The sequence below is a fragment of the Corvus brachyrhynchos genome, unplaced genomic scaffold (genome assembly GCF_000691975.1).
Source record: "Corvus brachyrhynchos isolate BGI_N302 unplaced genomic scaffold, ASM69197v1 scaffold142, whole genome shotgun sequence".
Taxonomy (NCBI): Eukaryota; Metazoa; Chordata; class Aves; order Passeriformes; family Corvidae; genus Corvus; species Corvus brachyrhynchos.
The window spans coordinates 4,028,660-4,047,594 of record NW_008237226.1 but is presented as its reverse complement, the minus strand read 5'-3'; the positions used below and the strand labels follow the sequence as shown (position 1 = coordinate 4,047,594).

General features: G+C 39.8%; 1 protein-coding gene across 2 annotated transcripts; it reads left to right on the top strand.

Annotated features, from left to right (window-relative positions):
• The first annotated feature begins 6,949 nt into the window (after window positions 1–6,949).
• SAMD9L (sterile alpha motif domain containing 9 like) lies at window positions 6,950–15,818 on the top strand. Of its 2 annotated transcripts, XM_017729290.1 has the most exons (3): window positions 6,951–7,095; window positions 7,280–7,380; window positions 9,536–15,818. In XM_017729290.1, the coding sequence occupies exon 3, from the start codon at window positions 9,537–9,539 to the stop codon at window positions 14,298–14,300; it is 4,764 nt and encodes a 1,587-aa protein (XP_017584779.1). In that variant the 5' UTR covers window positions 6,951–7,095; window positions 7,280–7,380; window position 9,536; the 3' UTR covers window positions 14,301–15,818. The 2 variants fall into 2 exon arrangements, with proteins under 2 accessions (XP_008628214.1, XP_017584779.1); XM_008629992.2 differs by lacking the exon at window positions 7,280–7,380 and having other exon boundaries at window positions 6,950–7,095.
• Window positions 15,819–18,935: the final 3,117 nt, after the last annotated feature.

The window sequence follows — 18,935 nt, the reverse complement described above, 5'->3', positions numbered from 1 at the left end:
CACTTGTATCATATCACAAGGTGGTGTGTAGTACTTGGTCTTTCTTACTACACATCTTAAAAGCAATTTGTAAGTATACTGAAGAGTATCAGCTTTCACCACTGCTCGTATGGGAATGCTCCATCTTGCACTTTGTTATGGCTTTGAAATATTAACCCCTTACAGGCCACCAGACTATATTCCACAGTCCTTTTAAGACTGCAGCAAAATCAAGGAGGCCAACAGTATCCTTGGCAGCATTAGGAGAAGCACTACCAGCAGGTTGAGGGAGGTGACCCTTCCCCTCAGCACTGCTGAAGCCACGCCAGGACTGCTGAGTCCAGTCAGTGCTAGGCTCTCCAGTACAAGACATGGACACACCAGAGCAATTCAGCAAAGACCCACAATGATGATGAGGATCATCTGACATACAGTGGTGAGTTGAGAGAGCTGGGACCTGAAGAAGAGATGCCTCAGGGAGATCTTACCAATGTTCATAATACATGAAAAACTTTTTATACTGTCGAGGTGGTTACAGACCAGAGAAGCTTTGGAGTCTTCATACTTGGAGATACTATAAACCCAACTGGATGCAGTCCCAGGCAACCTGCTGTAGTTGACCTTTGTACTAAAATTTGCACTGGACCATGCCATATAAGGAGACCAGCTGTGATGCAAGCATAGAATTACGAGAGTAGTTCTTTTATTCATGCACAGGAGGTGTCCCATTCAAAGCAGTGCAGGCATTCAGGTGCATATTTCACTTACTGCTGATTAACAAACACACACTAATATTTACTAATCATAATAAAACTTTGCAAAGCAACTACATTTTGATGATGTCTTCATCCTCCTGCTTCTCTATTGATCAGATGCACCCAGAGTCAGTCTTGCTATACTTACTTATCTATAGCGACAGACAGTGAGAGGGTTTCAAATACATGTTAGAGGGGCTAGAATGCTAGCATTATCTTGGTTGCCCAGGAGTATATTTTATTCTTCGTGGACAGGTATTAAAATTCCAAGAAGCAAAGTCCTTATCTTGGGAACCAGGTTGTCCTTCTTACAATGAGCTGGGGTTCTTTAGTTTGCTTGCTTAAGCATGACTATTCAGTATCCAAGGTAAACTATACATATGGTTTAAAGAAAGTTAATACTATTTTATACTACAAAGATTAATTGGTATAATAGTTAGGGAATGAGATTTTCCTGAGACCCTGCTTTGAGCAGGAGTTGGACCAGATGATCTCTAGAGGTGCTTTCCAGCCTCAGTCACACTGATTCTGTGAGCTCAGGGAGGGAGATGATTAGTAGGTAGATCTCAGCAAAAATGACAGCAGCAGTTACAACACAGTGAGTTCATGTAAATGTAAAGGGAATGTATGCTTCCATTAAACACCTCCTTAAATATGCATGACCAGCTAAGCAAGATATGACGGCAAAATACAAGCACAATACTGTGCATGTACCTCCATGCTTTACCTGTAGAAAGCTTAGCCTTGAAAAGGAGACACCTCATTGTTTTATGATCTCAGGTTAAAACTTTTTAAAGTAGCTTTATTCTTTTTTATTACTTTTTGCTTTACTCAGACAAAATATAATTTTCTAAAATACAATATTTTCTATGGACTTTCTTCAGTGTTAGCACGATTCCTTTGGAAATCTGTCACCAGTGTGGTGCTATCAATGCATTTATATCATACATCTTTCTGGGAGCTAGAGGGCAACAGCTTCCCACAGGACATGGCAGGAGCTTATGGGAACTATGCTTGGGACAGTGAGAAGGACAAAGGGAAAGGAGCTAATACTAGTAAACATTAACTTTCTGACAGATGTGCAAATTGATCATGTCCCATGTGACTTGTACATTTGAAGGGGGACTGTTTCCTCAATGCTGTGTCCTGTAAGAGGCTTCCTGATTAATAGAAGCTACTTTCTAGGTAGCTAAATGTCTGTACTGAGAATACTTTTGCATCCAGCCAAGAATGTTTTTTAATGCCATTATATTAGAACACATTAGTCAGTCATGATGTATTTTTGAGTATATTCTCTACTCACACACAAAAACGTACACACTTCAAAATGTTCATAAGCATCTTTTAAAAACAATGTGCAGTACCCAAAATTTATCACTGGCTGACAATATAAAAGTCCATGTCAGTTTGTACGGAAATGTTTTTCTCAACAAGTAGTTCTTTGTAAAAACTCCTGAATGTATGAAATGAGCCCAGTTCTTACAGAGGAGTCTAGCTCTGTCACTGCCTTTCTGTGGAAACCACAAGGCTTTTGTAGAAAGAGACGGAACTGTGGCAAAAGTTTCCAAACACATCACAGACAGATTTAAAGGGATCCCATTGTAAGCAATGAAACTGATGCAGCCTTGCAATGGAAAGTGGCAGTTGTGCTGTGTCATTAAATATCGAGGAAAAAAAGCAAAGGATCATTTCTTGGTTAGAATCTGTGGTAAATATACAACAGACAAGGACCAAAGAAGACAAATAAAAGATTAGACATCTAAGGAGCCCATTCAAGTATAAATCTGTATCCCAGTTCAGTTAAACATGAAATGCAAATACCAGCATGTTGGAAATCCTGCTCCACCTAAAAAGATAATATGTATGTATCTCCTCAGGCTATGTGCTGTGTTCCAGGGCAAAGTCCAAAGTGCTGGTCACAGAGCATCTCATGACTCAGATACAATTAAATGTATGAATATTAGGGCAGGGCTTCTGAACTAGAGTACCTCATTACAATAGCATACCACAACCAAATATAACATATGTTCTTATTTAGGAAAGTACTGTCCAATGTCAACACTGATATCTTCATCAAGCTACAAATTTTATATTTCTTGTAGGGCTAAAAAGTAGCTTCTATATAACTTTTTTTCATCCTAATAGTAATGGAATAAGGATGTCTTGAAAAGTCAAGAAAAACGTTTATCTGGGAGAAAACAAAAATTGTGTTGGGCATCTTTCTTAGTTTTCCTTAGAACTACAACTTTCTTCTTTAACTTCAGCTTGCTGATTTTTGGTATGCTGATTTATCAAACCATATTAAAATCAAAACTTGACTTTCAATCACTTTTCAAGTCCTTTAAGTCCATCATTCTTAGTCCCATCCACAAGTTGTATCTAAAAGTACAGAAAATTCCAAGTACCTTCGAATATTCAGGACCCCTTTCTAAACAGCAGGCTGGGACACTGAGAAAAGTAGATTCTATTTGAAATTCTTTTGAAGTGTGTCTGAAAAATACAGCCAAATGTGGAAAGCCTTTGAGAAGCAAAATAAATGAGGAAAAAAGTTTAGAATAAGCCTAAAAAATATTTTATCTTGGAGTAAAAAGATACAAAGAAAGATGAAGTCCTCCAGTATGTAGAAAGATTTATGCTAACAAAAGGAGCTGTGATCACTTTTTCTCTATCTTTAATAAGACATGGAAAAGGACTCCTTCCACTGGCATGGTCTGCTCCATGCTAGTAAGGAGCTCAAGCAGCCTCAGAGAAAGCTGACCAGATCTGACCTGTCCATAGACTAAGCTGACCTGTAACATTGCTGCAGTTCCTTGGACCAGCTTGTCCCACAGTCATCCAGTGCAAAGGAAGAGGCCAGAACTGGGGGAAGGAATGATTGTCACATCAGCCCATACAACACAGCTCAGGGAAACACAGTATGACACCATACAATCAGAAAACAGCTGCAATTTAAGAAAATGATACTAACACCCACAGACGGGCTCAACAGATAACAGGCCTGCAAAAATCAAAGGAGTACAGCTGCTCTTTGCCTGAGCACTGAGATCATGTAGATGCAGGCTAGTGCCTGTGGGATTCCCTGAGGCTGTGAGCTCATCAAAGTGCACAACCAAGAAAGGCTGGTGTGAGTCTCAATCTGAACATCAATTCTGCTGGCTGATAAATCGAAAACTACAGAGAAAGTATCCACACCAACCTGATTACTGCTCCTAGCAGGTTCTGCTGTCTCTGGACTGGTTTCTATTATCATTACAGTGCTTGCAGGACTCATTCCCAGGGAAAAGGATCATTTTCAGTTCATTGAACTTTTCCTATTTGGAAACTGAGTATTTAAGTTAAGGCCAGGGAATATATCTTCCTGTGGGCAAGGCCAGTGGCAGCAGGCAAGAGAACATGAAGAATGCAATGCAGTGATCACTGTATTTGTATTTGTGGGTATTTCTGACTGCAATTGAAATTTCATTCTCATTTCCTTTCTTTAAAGAGAAGTCTTGGGAAGTGCAATCCTACATGGAAGAGTAACATGCAGGAAGTTTTGAGAGAGGATGATAGGCAAACAGGAAATTACGACAGACATGGACACAGAGTCACATCAGCATCAGGGAAATACAGACCTATGTGACTAGTAAGACTTGTTAAAGAAAGGTTCATAGACTATTGCCAGAGTGGACACAGAAGTTATTTTCCTCTGAAGACAAAAAGCCCTGGAGGCCTCTCTGTGACCCCCACATATAAGAAATAGAGCAGAGGCTGGAACTGATAAATATCAGTGAGTACCAGTTGGAGAGCAATGAGAAACAACATAATAGAAGATATGTAATAACTTAGGAAACAAAGTAAGGAAAAGAGGTTGGTTTTTAATTTTTTTTTTTTTAAGGGAAGAAGAAGCAAGTTTTGTAAAAGATCAGGCAAACGTGGTGCTTTTTCACTAACGAGAAGAGCTCAAGGAGCTGACTGGATTATTTCGGGTGCCGATGCACAACATGATAGGAGGAATTATTAAGGTAACAGAAATACAGTGAGGTAATAATCATGAATTAGAGGTGTCAAAAGATAGAGTAAAGGCTGAAATCACAGAATAATATTGTACATGTAATGATTTGTCAAATATGACGAAATTAGAGGAAATAGCAGCAATAAAAATAACTGGAAATCTTTATAACTGGAAACTGGAGAACTGCTGGCAGTCAGATCTACAGATCACACTGGAAATAACTAGTGATCTCTAATTTCAGTGGGTAAAGAAATGCAGAAGGAACAGTAACATTACAGGAATTACTGATATACATTAGAGAACAAATTCTGTGAGTTGCAGTGGACAATAGGATTTCAATGGTGGGTTTCCACACCAGTCACTGAGAAACAAGACAGTATTTCTGATTCAGTTTTGCTGAATAATGAGATTACAGGGTAGACCTGATGCACAATAAGAATTTTTACTTTAATGAAGTCATTCCAGAAGAATTGATTTTATGCTAGAGAACCACATAAATAAACTCCATGCTTTAATGTCTGCAAATAGCATCTGAAGGAACAAAATTTGCGGGGAAGGGATGCTGCTGATGGCCAAATAAGCAAAACATACCATACCAAAACAGCAGACCTGGTTAACTGATTAATAGAAATAGCTAACACATACACAGATACAGATGAAAAAACTGCAGATATCCATGTGTAGCAACAATGATGTGGTTAATATCAGGATATATTGTCTGCACAACCTCCCAGCCAGCCACCTCAAATATGGGGTAGGCAACCTGGACACTGAGCAAGCCTCCCTAGCTGGCAGCAGAGCTGTCACCCTATGAACTGGGATGAAGATGGGGAAACTCAACAGTCCCTCTGGGACAACAGCTCGGTTTGGGCATCACTTGGATTCCTATAGATGAGAAGTAGCCAGCTGCCTCAGCAAGCACACTCAACTACAGAAAGAAAATCTGAATGGTCTCCAGGGATGCAGGCTATGCCTCTGTAAACAAAGGCCCCTGCCAGAGAAAGCAGTCTCTCTCCCCCAAGCAAAAAGGGTGCAGCAGTGTTCACATACAAAGTGCTCAGGGTCAGCAGCATCTAAAGCAGATGCTGCACTTCAAGGTTCTTAGGGTTCTCTGAGTCCCACATGCTAAGTCAATGACAGTATTATTATTTCTTATAATTTTTCATAGCAGAATGATTAGAATAATGACAGAGCTGTACCATATCCTGGGAAGGTGACATATTTGTTACATCAGATCAAGCATTGTTTGTCTCCTTTGGCCTTGACATGAGAATATACAGGATTGTTGAATGTACAGACATACCATTCAATCTATTGAGGATGCATTCCAGACAAGTGCAGCAATTAGAGATTCAAGGTGTAAGAATTTTCCTAGTAAGAATCTGTGCAATAGCAGATGGGTGCGTGCCAGAACTTCAGAAACACCCATAGCTAAAGTACACAGGAAAGCGTATAAGGATAGGAAGCAACAGTAGCATTAACAGCATCAACAACTGAAAGAGATGCTGGCTTGTCCACAGCTGGCTTTGTGGTGGCTGGAGATGCTCTTTGCTGTCTAAAATGTGCGGTGTTCTGATGACCTCACCCAATTTTTCTCAGAGCAGGTATCATTCTGATGGATTGTGGTGAGTTGACCTTGGCTGGCTGCCAGCTACCCATGCAGCCACCCTCCCATTCTGCCTTCTCAGCAGAATAGGGGAGAAAATAAGATGCTAAATCTCTGGGTCAAAAAAAAAAAGACTGGGACATGACTTACCAGTTACCATTATGGACAAAATGGACCTGACTTGGGAAAAATTAATTTAATTAGTTGTCAAATAAAATAGAGTTGAATGGTGAAAAACAAGGTAAAAACCAAAAACATCTTCCTCCATCCTACTCCATTTTCCCAGCCTCAACTTCACTCCTTTCCCAACTCTCCTACCTCCTTCATCTGCCACCCCAAGCAGCCCAGTGGCATGGAGAATGGGGGACTGTGGTCAGTTCATAACAGTTTGGTCAGTGCATAGCTGTTTCTCTCTGCATTTTATTAGCCAAGTATTACTCAGATGGTGTTTCCTAATTTCTCAAGTTTCTGGATAACAGCTCAAGACAGTGCTGTGTAAGTGTTTTTAAAAAGACATACCAGAATAGGATTCTGACCTTAATTTCCTAAGAGAACAATGATTTCCCAAACAGGAAGTTAGGAAGAGGCAGACCGGAAGCAACTTTGTTTGGTAAGAGAGGAAGTAATAGGAGCAGAAGGACCTCCCATACACCCTGCTCCTATATCCTCCCATTTCTCTGCAACACCCAGCTTGACTTGCCCAGTTGACAGCATTTAGACACAGTGTTGGAAGGGTGAAGGTCCATTTTGCCAAGGGAAAGGTAAGGAATAATAAATATTCTCTATCAGGCACTGTTCTTTGTCTCCTCTAGAGATGAATGTTTGCCACGGGGAAAACTGATCATACATCTATGAAAACTCTTTTCCTTCCTTCTCTTTCTGACCTTATGCTTATGTTAGAAGTTTACAAGGTGATTTTAAAGGGTTTTCTCTCCCACACTCTAGAAGAGCAGTTCAGCTGAATTTTAGCTGTTGGGCTTCCTGTTTGAAGAAAATATGTGTGTTGAACAACTATAGGAAAAAGCCTGCAGAACAGAACAGTTACAGTAAGTACATGCATATTTACTTCTAGGATTAAAAGTTTTATGAAGATCTGATGGCTTATTTTGATACCATGTGTTTTGGTTGAGGTTTACAGTTTGGGTTTTTAGGTTTCTTGGGACATAAATTTTATATATAAAATTACCCATAATCTACTAAGATAAAGTCTTCCAAATCTGCTGAATGTCTGTCTGCACATGAAAAATTTTTGTTATGAGATTACAGTGTAATAATCCTAAAGAATATGACCTCAAAGAAACTATTCTGCAGATATTATGTGATACAGTTTTTCCATGTTGGAAAAAGGTCATCTTTCAACTATTTCATTTGGCCAGAATCATTAACTAGCACGTATCATGAAAGATACAAACACTGCATTATGTCTGTGGAATGAAAGTATCCTGTTCTCTCCAGCGCAGGAGAGATCTCATCAGGGGGATTCCAAACACTAAAACATGGAAAAACTGTTATAAGGACATAACAATGTTTGCTTTTATGTTAGGATTAAATTGTACCTCTATGAGAAGGTATGGATTGGGTGGGAATTCAAATCACTCTTTTACGTTGCTGGGTTTAAGTCTGTCTCCACGAAAAGCTTTAGTTTCAGTTTCTTTTCTCAGCTTTCAAATACCGTGGGTGGAGTTACCAGTGAATAGCAACAGTTGCTTCAGCCGCAGAATAAAAACATGGAGCTTCTTTCCCCCGCACCCTCAATTTTTGACAATATGTGCTTACCACAGTAGAATTTTAAGGAACTAGAAACTAGTTTTTCTGAGCAAGAGCAAGACTCCATAAGCGAAAAAGCAACTGCAGTCTACCATAGCTCACAGCCCCACTTTTTTCTCTGCTCTCATCATTTGTTAATACAGGAGGCAGCTTGGCCAAAAGTAGGACAGCTGTTTTCCCCTACCAGGTATAAGAAATCTTTATTATTGCATCTCAATAAAGTTTACAGTTTAGGAAATCAAATAGTAATTTAAGGAAAGCATGTCACTAGAGTGGCCTAGATAACCAAGTGTACTTTCAGAAAACAAAGTTTTGCTGAAAAAATCTAAGAAGTCATTTGGTATAGGAGAAAGTTTCACGAAGGATGTCTGGACTTCAGGCGGCTCTCTTGCGAGCTGTTTATTGCATAGGTGAAGTTACAGCGTTTCGGGGAGTGGGTACCCAGAGCCCGCCCTACAGCTGCCAGCTCCAGCTGTAGGCATACCTGGAGCCACCTTCTGTTCAAGTTACAAAGCATTAGATACTTTTCTTTGCAGAGTATCTTAATGCATAACAACCAATAAGCACCATACACAATACCTTTACATTTGCCTATAGCCTATCATAACTACTACCATCACCATATTATAGTCATTATTATCCAATCACAAGAGTAAGTAAGTTACAATTTAAGCTTACAGTGGAAAATTCTCAGACCTTTCTTCTTCTTGCTACATCAACACTTCTTGTTTTTTGCCTGCTATATCTCTCTTTTTGGTAAAGACATGTTTTCTATTTACTTATGCTCTTTTTGAGATTTATTTAGTTGGTGAAAAACATGTCTTTGTTTGTAGTCACATACCTTTGTCCTACTCTTAAAAATCTCCTTCCAACTCATCTCCAACCTTTGCCTTCTCAGTTACTCATCAATCACTGTTTCAGCAAAACATCTTTTATTCTATATCAAAACTTGCTTTCATTTCTATCTCATCCCCAGTTTCTACATTCAGAGATCTTTCTGCCAAGCCTACATACCTGTGAAACTTTCTTACCAAACTTTCATCCTCCCCAACAATTTGGTTTCAGGAACACTGAGCTATGAACAGGAAAAGGTGCCTGACACCTAGGGGCAATTACTACTAATGCTACAACTATAGGTGGGTGCAATTCCATAAGCTTAAAATTCCAGAAGAATGAATATAATTCTCCCAGAGGAAATGAAAGGATAAAGTAAAATTAGATGCTATTAAGGGGAATTTTTTTCTCTTTCTTTAAATTTTCTGCAAAAGTCCACATTCACTAAGACCAATTAGAATGTAAGATGCTGTTCTTCCTGTCACATCCTAAAATGAAGAAATTAATGGTTAATAACAGCAAGGAAATATGTGTTAGTCAGCTATTAGGCAACTGTTTCACTCATTTGTTTAGTAATTTTGTGATTTTTTTCCCTTAAAGAATGGAAAAGGCAACCACTAAAAAAAATGAGGAATCATATTCGTATCAGCATATTGAACAGTGGACAAAAGAACAAGTCAAACAATGGGCAACTGAAGTAGCTAAGATTGACCAGGAACATGCAGAAATCCTGTTTCGCCAAGCTGTGACTGGCTTTGCTTTGAAGAGGATGACTAAAGCAGATCTTGTGGAAATGGGTATGCCTCATGGGCCTGCTTTTCAGATCACGTGCGTCCTGAAAGAGCTTGACATTCTAGGTAAAGGTTCAAACCAGGCTGTGGAACAAGAAGGCACTGAAGAGAGTTTTGATGGAGGAGGAAAAGATGGAGAAATGGCAAAGAAAGAGTGCAAGAAGAACTGTGAATCACTTAATTCCAGTATACTGAAGGATTCTAAGATGAAGCCCATAGAAGACACAAAAGCAAGCAAAGCTGGCATAAAGAATGAAACAGATGAGCCACTGTCAAGCAGCCAGCAGCCAGCTGGAAAGATGTGTATGCCACATCCTTTTGATAATTTCAGTGATGGTAGTCGATATAAGCAGTATAATATTCTTAATGTCCCTGAAACAGGGGCATCCAATCTCATGGATCCAGCACACGAATTCAAATTATTTACCAACACTGAGAATGCACAGGAAGATGAAATCTTGATGAAATTTAGCAATGAAGCATTTCGATTTGCTGCAGCCTGCATGAACTCCCGCACAAATGGCACTATTCATTTTGGAGTACATGACAATCCACATGGGAAAATAGAAGGAATAAAAGTTACCAACAAAGAAGTATACATTAAGCATTTTAATATACACATCAAAAAGTACTTTAATGACCCCTACACCATCATTGCAGAATATTGCATTAGACCACCTAGATTTGTGGAAGTATTATTACAAAATGGAACTTCAGCAGATCTCTTTGTCATTGAAATAGATGTGGTTCCCCAACACAGCTTCTGTGATACAAAATATTTCTGCACCAACACATATGAATATAAGAGTAAGACTTGGAAAAAAGCTATTTTCATCCGGGATGGAGCAAGTTCCGCAAATATTTACAATACAAAAGAATGCGAAAAATTTAAAGGTTCCTTGACAACTTTAGCAGAACGTCGTAGAAGAGCAGAAGAAGAGCATAACTTTAAGCCAAAGAAGTCACCAAAGGAAGGACTAAAGCTAGTTAGTCTGCTCACGGGTAACAGGGACTCACTAGAGAACTCTTATTATAACTACTACATTTTGGTAACAAACAAGTGCCTCCCAAATCAAACTTCAGACTTAGACTTTTTACATGAAATAAAATGGTTTGCTGTGCTTGACTTTGATTCTGAATCAGAAATGAATGGTGTGTTTAAGACTTACCAAAAACATCGAAATGCCAAACTTTACTTCCCAGATTACTATGAACACATGGGGGGTTCCGTTTCTGAACAAGCTAAAAGGCTAAAACTACGTCAGGAGACCAACTGGATTTTATGCAATGGTGGATCAGACTTCAAAGGCAATAAAGAGCTACCACTGGATTCGACTTTATGGCAACGAGACAGAGCTGCTGGTGTCAGAAAAATGATTTCCTTTCTTTCACACAAAGATGTAAAGCAGAATGAAAAGTTTTTAATAGTGTTTCTTTTGCTTTCCATAGTAGAAGATTCAGTAGATCCCCTTACTGAAACTTTTATGACATTTTACCAAGAATTAAAGGGACTACAAGATATGGTCTGCATTTGCATAGGTACAGGTACACACCAGCGATGGAAAGATCTTCTTCAAGCTAGAGGCATCCATGAGGAAGCACTCTCAAAGAAATGTATTTCTACTCTAACCCTGGAAATGGTAAATGGTACCATCATAAAACTAGCGTCAGACATGCAATCTTCTGAAAGACTTCTGCCCTCTGTTGATCATTCTACTGTTCGTCTTCTAAAGAGCAAAGAAGATTCCATGGCAGGATTAGAAATACTTTGTGAAAATGAATGCAAAGACACAGAAATAGAAAAGGATACAGATAGATTTCAAAATTTCCTGAAAGAGCGGGAAGAAGAATTTTATCGAGGTGGTAAAGTATCGTGGTGGAATTTCTACTTTTCAGAAGAAAACTATACTTCAGATTTTATCAGAAGGGACAGTTATGAAAAGCTTGAAGGCCTAATCATGTCTTCATCTGACAGTGCTAATGACTCACCTGTAAAAATTATCAACATTTACCACCACCCAGGATGTGGTGGGACAACATTATCTATGCATATCCTTTGGAATTTACGGAAGCAATTCAGATGTGCTGTTCTGAAAAGTAAACCACATGATATTGGAACACAGGTGACAACTTTACTCACCTGTGGAGCAAATGACAACACAGGTTATTTACCAGTGTTACTTCTTGTGGATGATTTTGAAGAGCAAGAAAATGTCAATGTTCTGCAGAAAGAAATTCAGACAGCTATAACAGAAAAAGGCATTCGGTATGTAAAACCTTTAGTGGTAATTCTAAACTGTATGAGATCTCAAAATCCTGATGAAAGTTCAACCATCAATTTCTTGAACAGTGTTTCTTTAAAACAAATGCTTTCTGAAAAAGAGCAAAGGGCCTTTGACCAGAAACTAGAATATATTGAAAAGGTGCATTCAAATTCTGCCAATTTCTATTCATTTATGATTATGAAGAAAAACTTTGATCCACAGTATATAGAAAAAGTGGTAAAAAATACCTTGCATGACTTAGATACTGCCTCTAAACCAGCACAACTTGTTTGCTATCTAACTCTGTTAAACTCGTATTTAACAACATCTGTGATTTCACTATCACTATGCGAAGAATACTTAGGAATTAATTCTCGAGACACAGGCTGCAATAAAGATAAACTAATAGAAAAGATGGGAATTTGTTCCAATATCCTAATATCTGATCAGGCACATAAACACATGAGATACAAAGGTCTTCGTATCGTTCATCCGTTGATAGCATCTCACTGCCTAACAGAATTGAAACTAACCTATGGCTTGTCTAAAAGTGAAATTACATCAAAGCTGTTGAAAGAAGATTTATTGTTAAAGGAAGACAAACTTGTTCGTGATATACAAACCCTGCTGATTACTAGGCAGCGCAAAGAGCATGGTGATGAGTCTGACACATCATTTTCCCCCTTAATTGAAGCCATTCATAAGGAGGAAAAGCGTGGTGATGTGGAACGTGTGTTAGAACAAGCATCTGCTAGATTTGAACAAAATGTTTACATTTGCCAAGCCCTAGCAAGGTTCTACATTAAAGAAAGGAAATTTGACCTTGCATTGCACTGGGCCAAAGCAGCCAAAGAAAGAGCACAACACAATTCATACATATCAGACACACTAGGTCAAGTGTTTAAAGGTGAGCTAAGAGACTGGGTAGAGTGCAAAGAAAAGAGTGCAGCCCTGACAGCTGGGAAACTGGACAACCTGCTAGAGCTTGCTGAGAATGCTTCAGAGGCTTTCCAAGAATCTCAGAGGCAAGCTGAAAATGCAGTCAATGAACAATATTTGCAGAATCAAAAACTTAAAAGGAAGTTTCAAGTGTACAATACTGCTGGCTATCAGGGAGAAATAGAAACTGGTCTTTATGTTATTGATGTCCTTTGGCATGTTCCTTTTTTCAGCAAAAAAGACTCACACTGTAGAAAAAGCATGACAAATTATCTGTCAGGAAATAGTGTTTTGAATGTAGAAAACTCCAGTGAAGACAGTGAAATGTTCAAGGTTCTTAGACATTATTCCAGCTTTTTGTGTCATTTGCGATCAAGGTTGAAAAGGGCATTTGACTTTTTTGAAGACTACTTTGTGCTTTTCAAAACACAGACCAGAGAAAAAGAAATGGTAGAAGCAAAGTTGTATGGGAAGGTTCAAGAATGTTTTACCAAATACACAGAAATATTTTGTGATTTCAGTTTTGAACAACTGAAAAATAAACAGGACTCAGAGTGGTCCATTTCTCAGTATATAGAAGCATACAGGGATGCTGTGGAAGCTTCCAAAGCACACTCATTTTCCGGCATTTTGAATTACCTTCACAGAAACCACAGAAATGCTGACAGAGAAATAGAAGACATAGTAGGAGCATATGCAATTTTGTGTGAGAAGGATAAACAAGCAACTCAAAAAGACAAACAGAATTTGATTTTGGCAAATATTGTTCTTAACTGCATTAAACCTAAATCTGCCAAGTTACGTGGTCCTAAGGAGTTGAAGAGTCTGCTTCTAAGCATTCTGCAGGAAGTGAAACAAACGTGTGTAGAGCCTTTCTTCCTAGCCTCCTTGTTGTTCTGGCCCCAAAATAAAAAACAACTAAATGAAGATTCCGGGAAAATGCAAACTTTTGTTCAACGCTTAAGTGAGTCTTTCAAAGAGGTCTATGGAACTGTGCATCATTCAAGGCAGCCTCTGGCTCTTTTTTATCTGGCAAAAGGCAACGGTTTGAACAGATTTGTTCACAAAGGAAAAATAGATCAGCTTTTTAGTTCACTTCCAGAACAGGAACTGAATTCCCTTTGGCAGAGTGGAAATATCTGGAAGAATCAGGCTGTTCAAGATCTTTTGCTTCTTTTGGTTGGAAAAGTTGAGGATAACCTTATCTACATAGACTATGGTAGAAATGAAAATGTCAGGATACCAGTGCAACCTGTTCCCTCAGGCCTAGTGAAAAATGACCCAAACATAGAAAGATTGTCTTTTTACCTTGCATTTTCTGTTGCTGGTCTCCTGGCATACAACATACAAAGCCTGTCATTAAAACAATAAGTATTTCAGTTTCTTAGTCATAAGACTTTTTCAGTAAAAATTATCCTTTAACTAGTGTTTGGGTTGGGGTTTTTTGGCTTTTTTTTTTTTTTTTTTTTTTGGTCAGTAATCACAAATCACAACCTCTCTGTTGTATTTCCTTCCTCACTATGTTAGTCTTCCAGTTCCATGCAGAATTATCTCTACTGTCATAACTGCTGTTCAGACAGTCAATCAAATGGAAGTGTTGGGGCAGTTAGTTCTGCAGACTGGTCACTATTGCTCAAAGTTCTTCAGTTGATAAAAACATGAAAAATCATAAGGGGAAGAAAAAGGGAATTCTGAATAAAATAATATTCTGGAAATGTTATTTTTAAATGCTATTACTTTTGAGAACCTTACTGCTTTGCTAACTTTTTTGCCGTTGCTTGCAGGTGTCTCAACACGATTTTCATACTCTTGTATAAGTAATGTAAGAGCAAGGCATATATGTTAGAAACCACATATCATGTAACATTTCCTGATGTTCCATTTTATCTGTTGTTATTTTGGCACAAGGGTAATGTGAAAGGCCATTCAATTGCAAAGCAGTGGGATTTTTTCTGTTGTTTATGTACATGCTTGACTGTAATGCTTTTGTATATGAGACTGTATGAAGAGCCAAAACATACATCTTGTGGGAGGACAGAAGCTTTGGTCTCCAACTTACCCAGAGCATTTCTAAATATGTGATTATTAAAGATACCGCTGCTTTCTGCTGTATTACAAAAACACCTACCATTTGGAATCTGATGTCCATATTAAGTAGATTTTATTCTGTTACAGTGGGTCTGTTTCTGCTCTATATAAAATTGATCCAGTTTGGTCATTCCTTTACTTACAAGTTTCATTAGTTTCTTCAGGTGATAGATTTCACATCAACTTTGATCTTTGCAAAAACCAGGAAATTTAAATGCTTAAATTGGCCATTGATTGCATTGCCTTCCTCATATGTATAAAACTGCCTGCTATGTTTAGACACAATTAACTTTAAAAAAAAAAATTAAAATATATTGGTGTGAAGCACCAGAACCAAGAAGTTACTACTGCTACTTCTACTGTCTATGTGCATATGATTCATGAAAATCAGTGGAGTTCAATGCAATTAACTGCCTGAAAGAGGTCTGCAGGACAGCTCTTTCTTCACCCCACAAGTCTTCTTTGCTCTTCGGGAGCCAGACAAAAACAAGTGACATCTTGATAGACTTGTAAAAACAATTTGACAAATAGAATAAAGCAGCAGACCACTCTGCACTATTGCAATTGGCAATAAACTGTCAAACTCCCCAGGTCAAGACTGTTCTGCCTGCAAGATTTGTACATCTACTAATAACCCTTGGGATCTAGTACAGTATATTACATGCTAAACACTGCACTCTATACCTATCTTAGTTTACAGAACTAGAGATTTTATTATTTGTATACAGTAGTCTGCTTGTTATAAAATTGTATTTTTAGCAGTAGTCCAATAATAAATGCAGATGTTTGATAACAATCTTATTTGCCCAGTGTGGAACTCTATTTGATTATGTATCACAGAAAAAGACTGACAGAATTGCTTTTTACAAGAATTTCCTATTTTCCACTACTTTGTAAGATTTTTTTTACATGGCTTGTGAATTGATCAATCTTTGTGTTTTGAAAACTAGGCTTTCCCACACAAAATAACTACCTCAGATGTGTTTTGTGTTAATTAAGGCCAAAAGCCTCAGTAGCCTCCAAATGTGAGGTCAAGGAAAAAAATATATTGTATTGCCTAAGTTAAACACCTCTACCAGCTTTTCCCAGCATGCTCAGGAATTTTTTTGGAGCATGTTCAAATAAGGCTTTACTCTGCTAGAAGGAAAAAGGTATATGAGAGGGGAAATTTGTATGCACAGGCCTAATTTTGCCAAGTTGCAAGGCCTGAAAAGACTGCCAATCACATGTGGGCTAGGTGGGCATATGCAAACTTGGGATTTAACAGCAGAGTCTATACACAGGTGGCATCCCCAGAAGTTGCAGATCTGGGCTGTGATGGGCCAGTTGAATGTGAAGAGCTCAGCCCCACACTGACAGTCCTGAGGCTAGAAACCTGGAGGAGACAACCTGATACAGCCTGGTTGTACAGGAGCCAAAGGCAGGTCTGCAGGAAGGAGGAGAGACAGGGAGGCCCAAGGAGCTGTGTGGTTTTCACAAACCACTGTGATGCTCTCTCAGCAGCTCCCTCCACTGTGCTGGAGGAGCAGTCAGGGTTCCCATCGTGCTCAAGTAGCATTTGTGGACTGCGAACTCCTGCATAGGAACAGAGGCTGAGGAATCCTCTCTTGGAAGAGTGTATTTAGGGGGTGGAAGTTAAGAGTACTGAGGAACCTTCCCTGTCTAAAAAGAGCTAGAAGTGCACAACATGGAGTGGGCTTCACAACCAGTAACAGAAAGGGAAATTTTCACTAAGGACAACTTAGGGAAACAGAATGGAGCATGGCTGGTAAGATTTAGGAGAGGAACTGTGGCAGGGTCTAGACTAGGCAAGAAGGGAAAAGAGCTGAGAAACAGGTACCAAAAGGTGATGAAACAAGAGGCAGATATGGAGAGCTATGATGCTCAAGGGAAAGAAGCTAAATGGATCACAAGGGAAAAGGGAAAGAAAAAGGGAAGGGAAGGGAAGGGAAGGGAAGGAAGAAGGGCAGGAAGAAGGGAAGGGACGGGAAGGGGAGGGAAGGGAAGAGGGAAGGGAAGGGAAGGGGGGAGGGAAAAGGGAAGGGAAGGTGAGGAAGAAGGGAAGGGAAGGGAAGGAAGAAGGGCAGGAAGAAGGGAAGGGACGGGAAGGGGAGGGAAGGGAAGAGGGAAGGGAAGGGAAGGGGGGAGGGAAAAGGGAAGGGAAGGTGAGGAAGAAGGGAAGGGAAGGGAAGGAAGAAGGGCAGGAAGAAGGGAAGGGACGGGAAGGGGAGGGAAGGGAAGAGGGAAGGGAAGGGAAGGGGGGAGGGAAAAGGGAAGGGAAGGTGAGGAAGAAGGGAAGGGAAGGGAAGGAAGAAGGGCAGGAAGAAGGGAAGGGACGGGAAGGGGAGGGAAGGGAAGAGGGAAGGGAAGGGAAGGGGGGAGGGAAAAGGGAAGGGAAGGTGAGGAAGAAGGGAAGGGAAGGGAAGGAAGAAGGGCAGGAAGAAGGGAAGGGACGGGAAGGGGAGGGAAGGGAAGAGGGAAGGGAAGGGAAGGGGGGAGGGAAAAGGGAAGGGAAGGTGAGGAAGAAGGGAAGGGAAGGGAAGGAAGAAGGGCAGGAAGAAGGGAAGGGACGGGAAGGGGAGGGAAGGGAAGAGGGAAGGGAAGGGAAGGGGGGAGGGAAAAGGGAAGGGAAGGTGAGGAAGAAGGGAAGGGAAGGGAAGGAAGAAGGGCAGGAAGAAGGGAAGGGACGGGAAGGGGAGGGAAGGGAAGAGGGAAGGGAAGGGAAGGGAAGGGAAGGGAATACTTCTTGGGCTGAATATTCTCTAGATTGTGGCCAGAGCAGGAACAGTAGGATTCATGAGGTAAGACAGAACAAGGAGATTTTCTAGAAAAGAAAAATAGAGGAGGATACAGTCTTCTAACAGATAAAGGGCTTCTGCAAAGGAGTGGATAAAAAGGAAGGTAGAAAAATATTCTACATGCCCAAGGTGGCCATGGAGTGAGAGTAAAAACACACCATAGGAAAGATTCAAGCTATACCACAATAATAATTTTTTAGAAGTGTATCAGTAAAAGTGATAGACTGGTATATGCTGGATATTCCTAGGGAATAAAAGGACATCCCCTAGCTGTTCAACACCAGAGGATATTCTCTTAGAGGCAGAGATAAAAATTACGCCAAGAATGTGCCTATGAAAATGTGAGTAATTCAATGGGAAGAGCATGTCCTTTTTCTTCAGAAGCTCTTGTGATTACAGACTGTGACAGTCTTGTCACCAGAACCTCTAGAAGTCCAGCTATCCACTTCAAGATTTGAGCATATCTCTGCAAAAGTATGAGATTTGAGTAAAGCATGTTAATCCTTTTATGGCTATTTCTTTATAATGACTATCTACACAATAGGAAAAACTGTCTTTTCCTAAATTTTAGGTGGGTAGCCACACGCACCACATGTGTTATCTGGTAATGCCTGAACTGAAACCTTAGGTCTGTCATTTAGTCTCCATGGGATATAAGGGAAGCAATTTTATGCCAGTATTTCTATCTGTGAAATGAAACATATTAATACTTACTCATACTACAGATGTAATAATAACTTACTTGGTATTTTTATGTTAAAATAACGTAGGACTGCTGCTGCCTAGTCCTCCCCTCACCTCTGCCTGGTGCAATGAGTAGTGTTTCTAGCTCTCACACTTCACTCTCCTATTTCAAACCAAAATTGCGTGGCCCAAGTTTGTCTGCAGAACAAGTGTACTTCTGCTTATTTATGGGTTCTCGGGGCTTTTTCTCACACAAATGTGTACGGGACGTAAAAGATTTGGGGCTGAAATAAACTAATACACCCATGGAACGAGAAAATAAGGCAGGAGGGATTTTATCAAAAATGAGCGCTGGGTTTATCTCACGGGCAGTGATGCACGGCAGCAGCGACGGAGACGATTCACACACTTGACCCGCACGGGCGCTGCATGAGAG

Bases quoted from the DNA above. Each gene is read 5' to 3' on its own strand.
- SAMD9L (XM_008629992.2), top strand. From the start codon at position 9,537: ATGGAAAAGGCAACCACTAAAAAAAATGAGGAATCATATTCGTATCAG.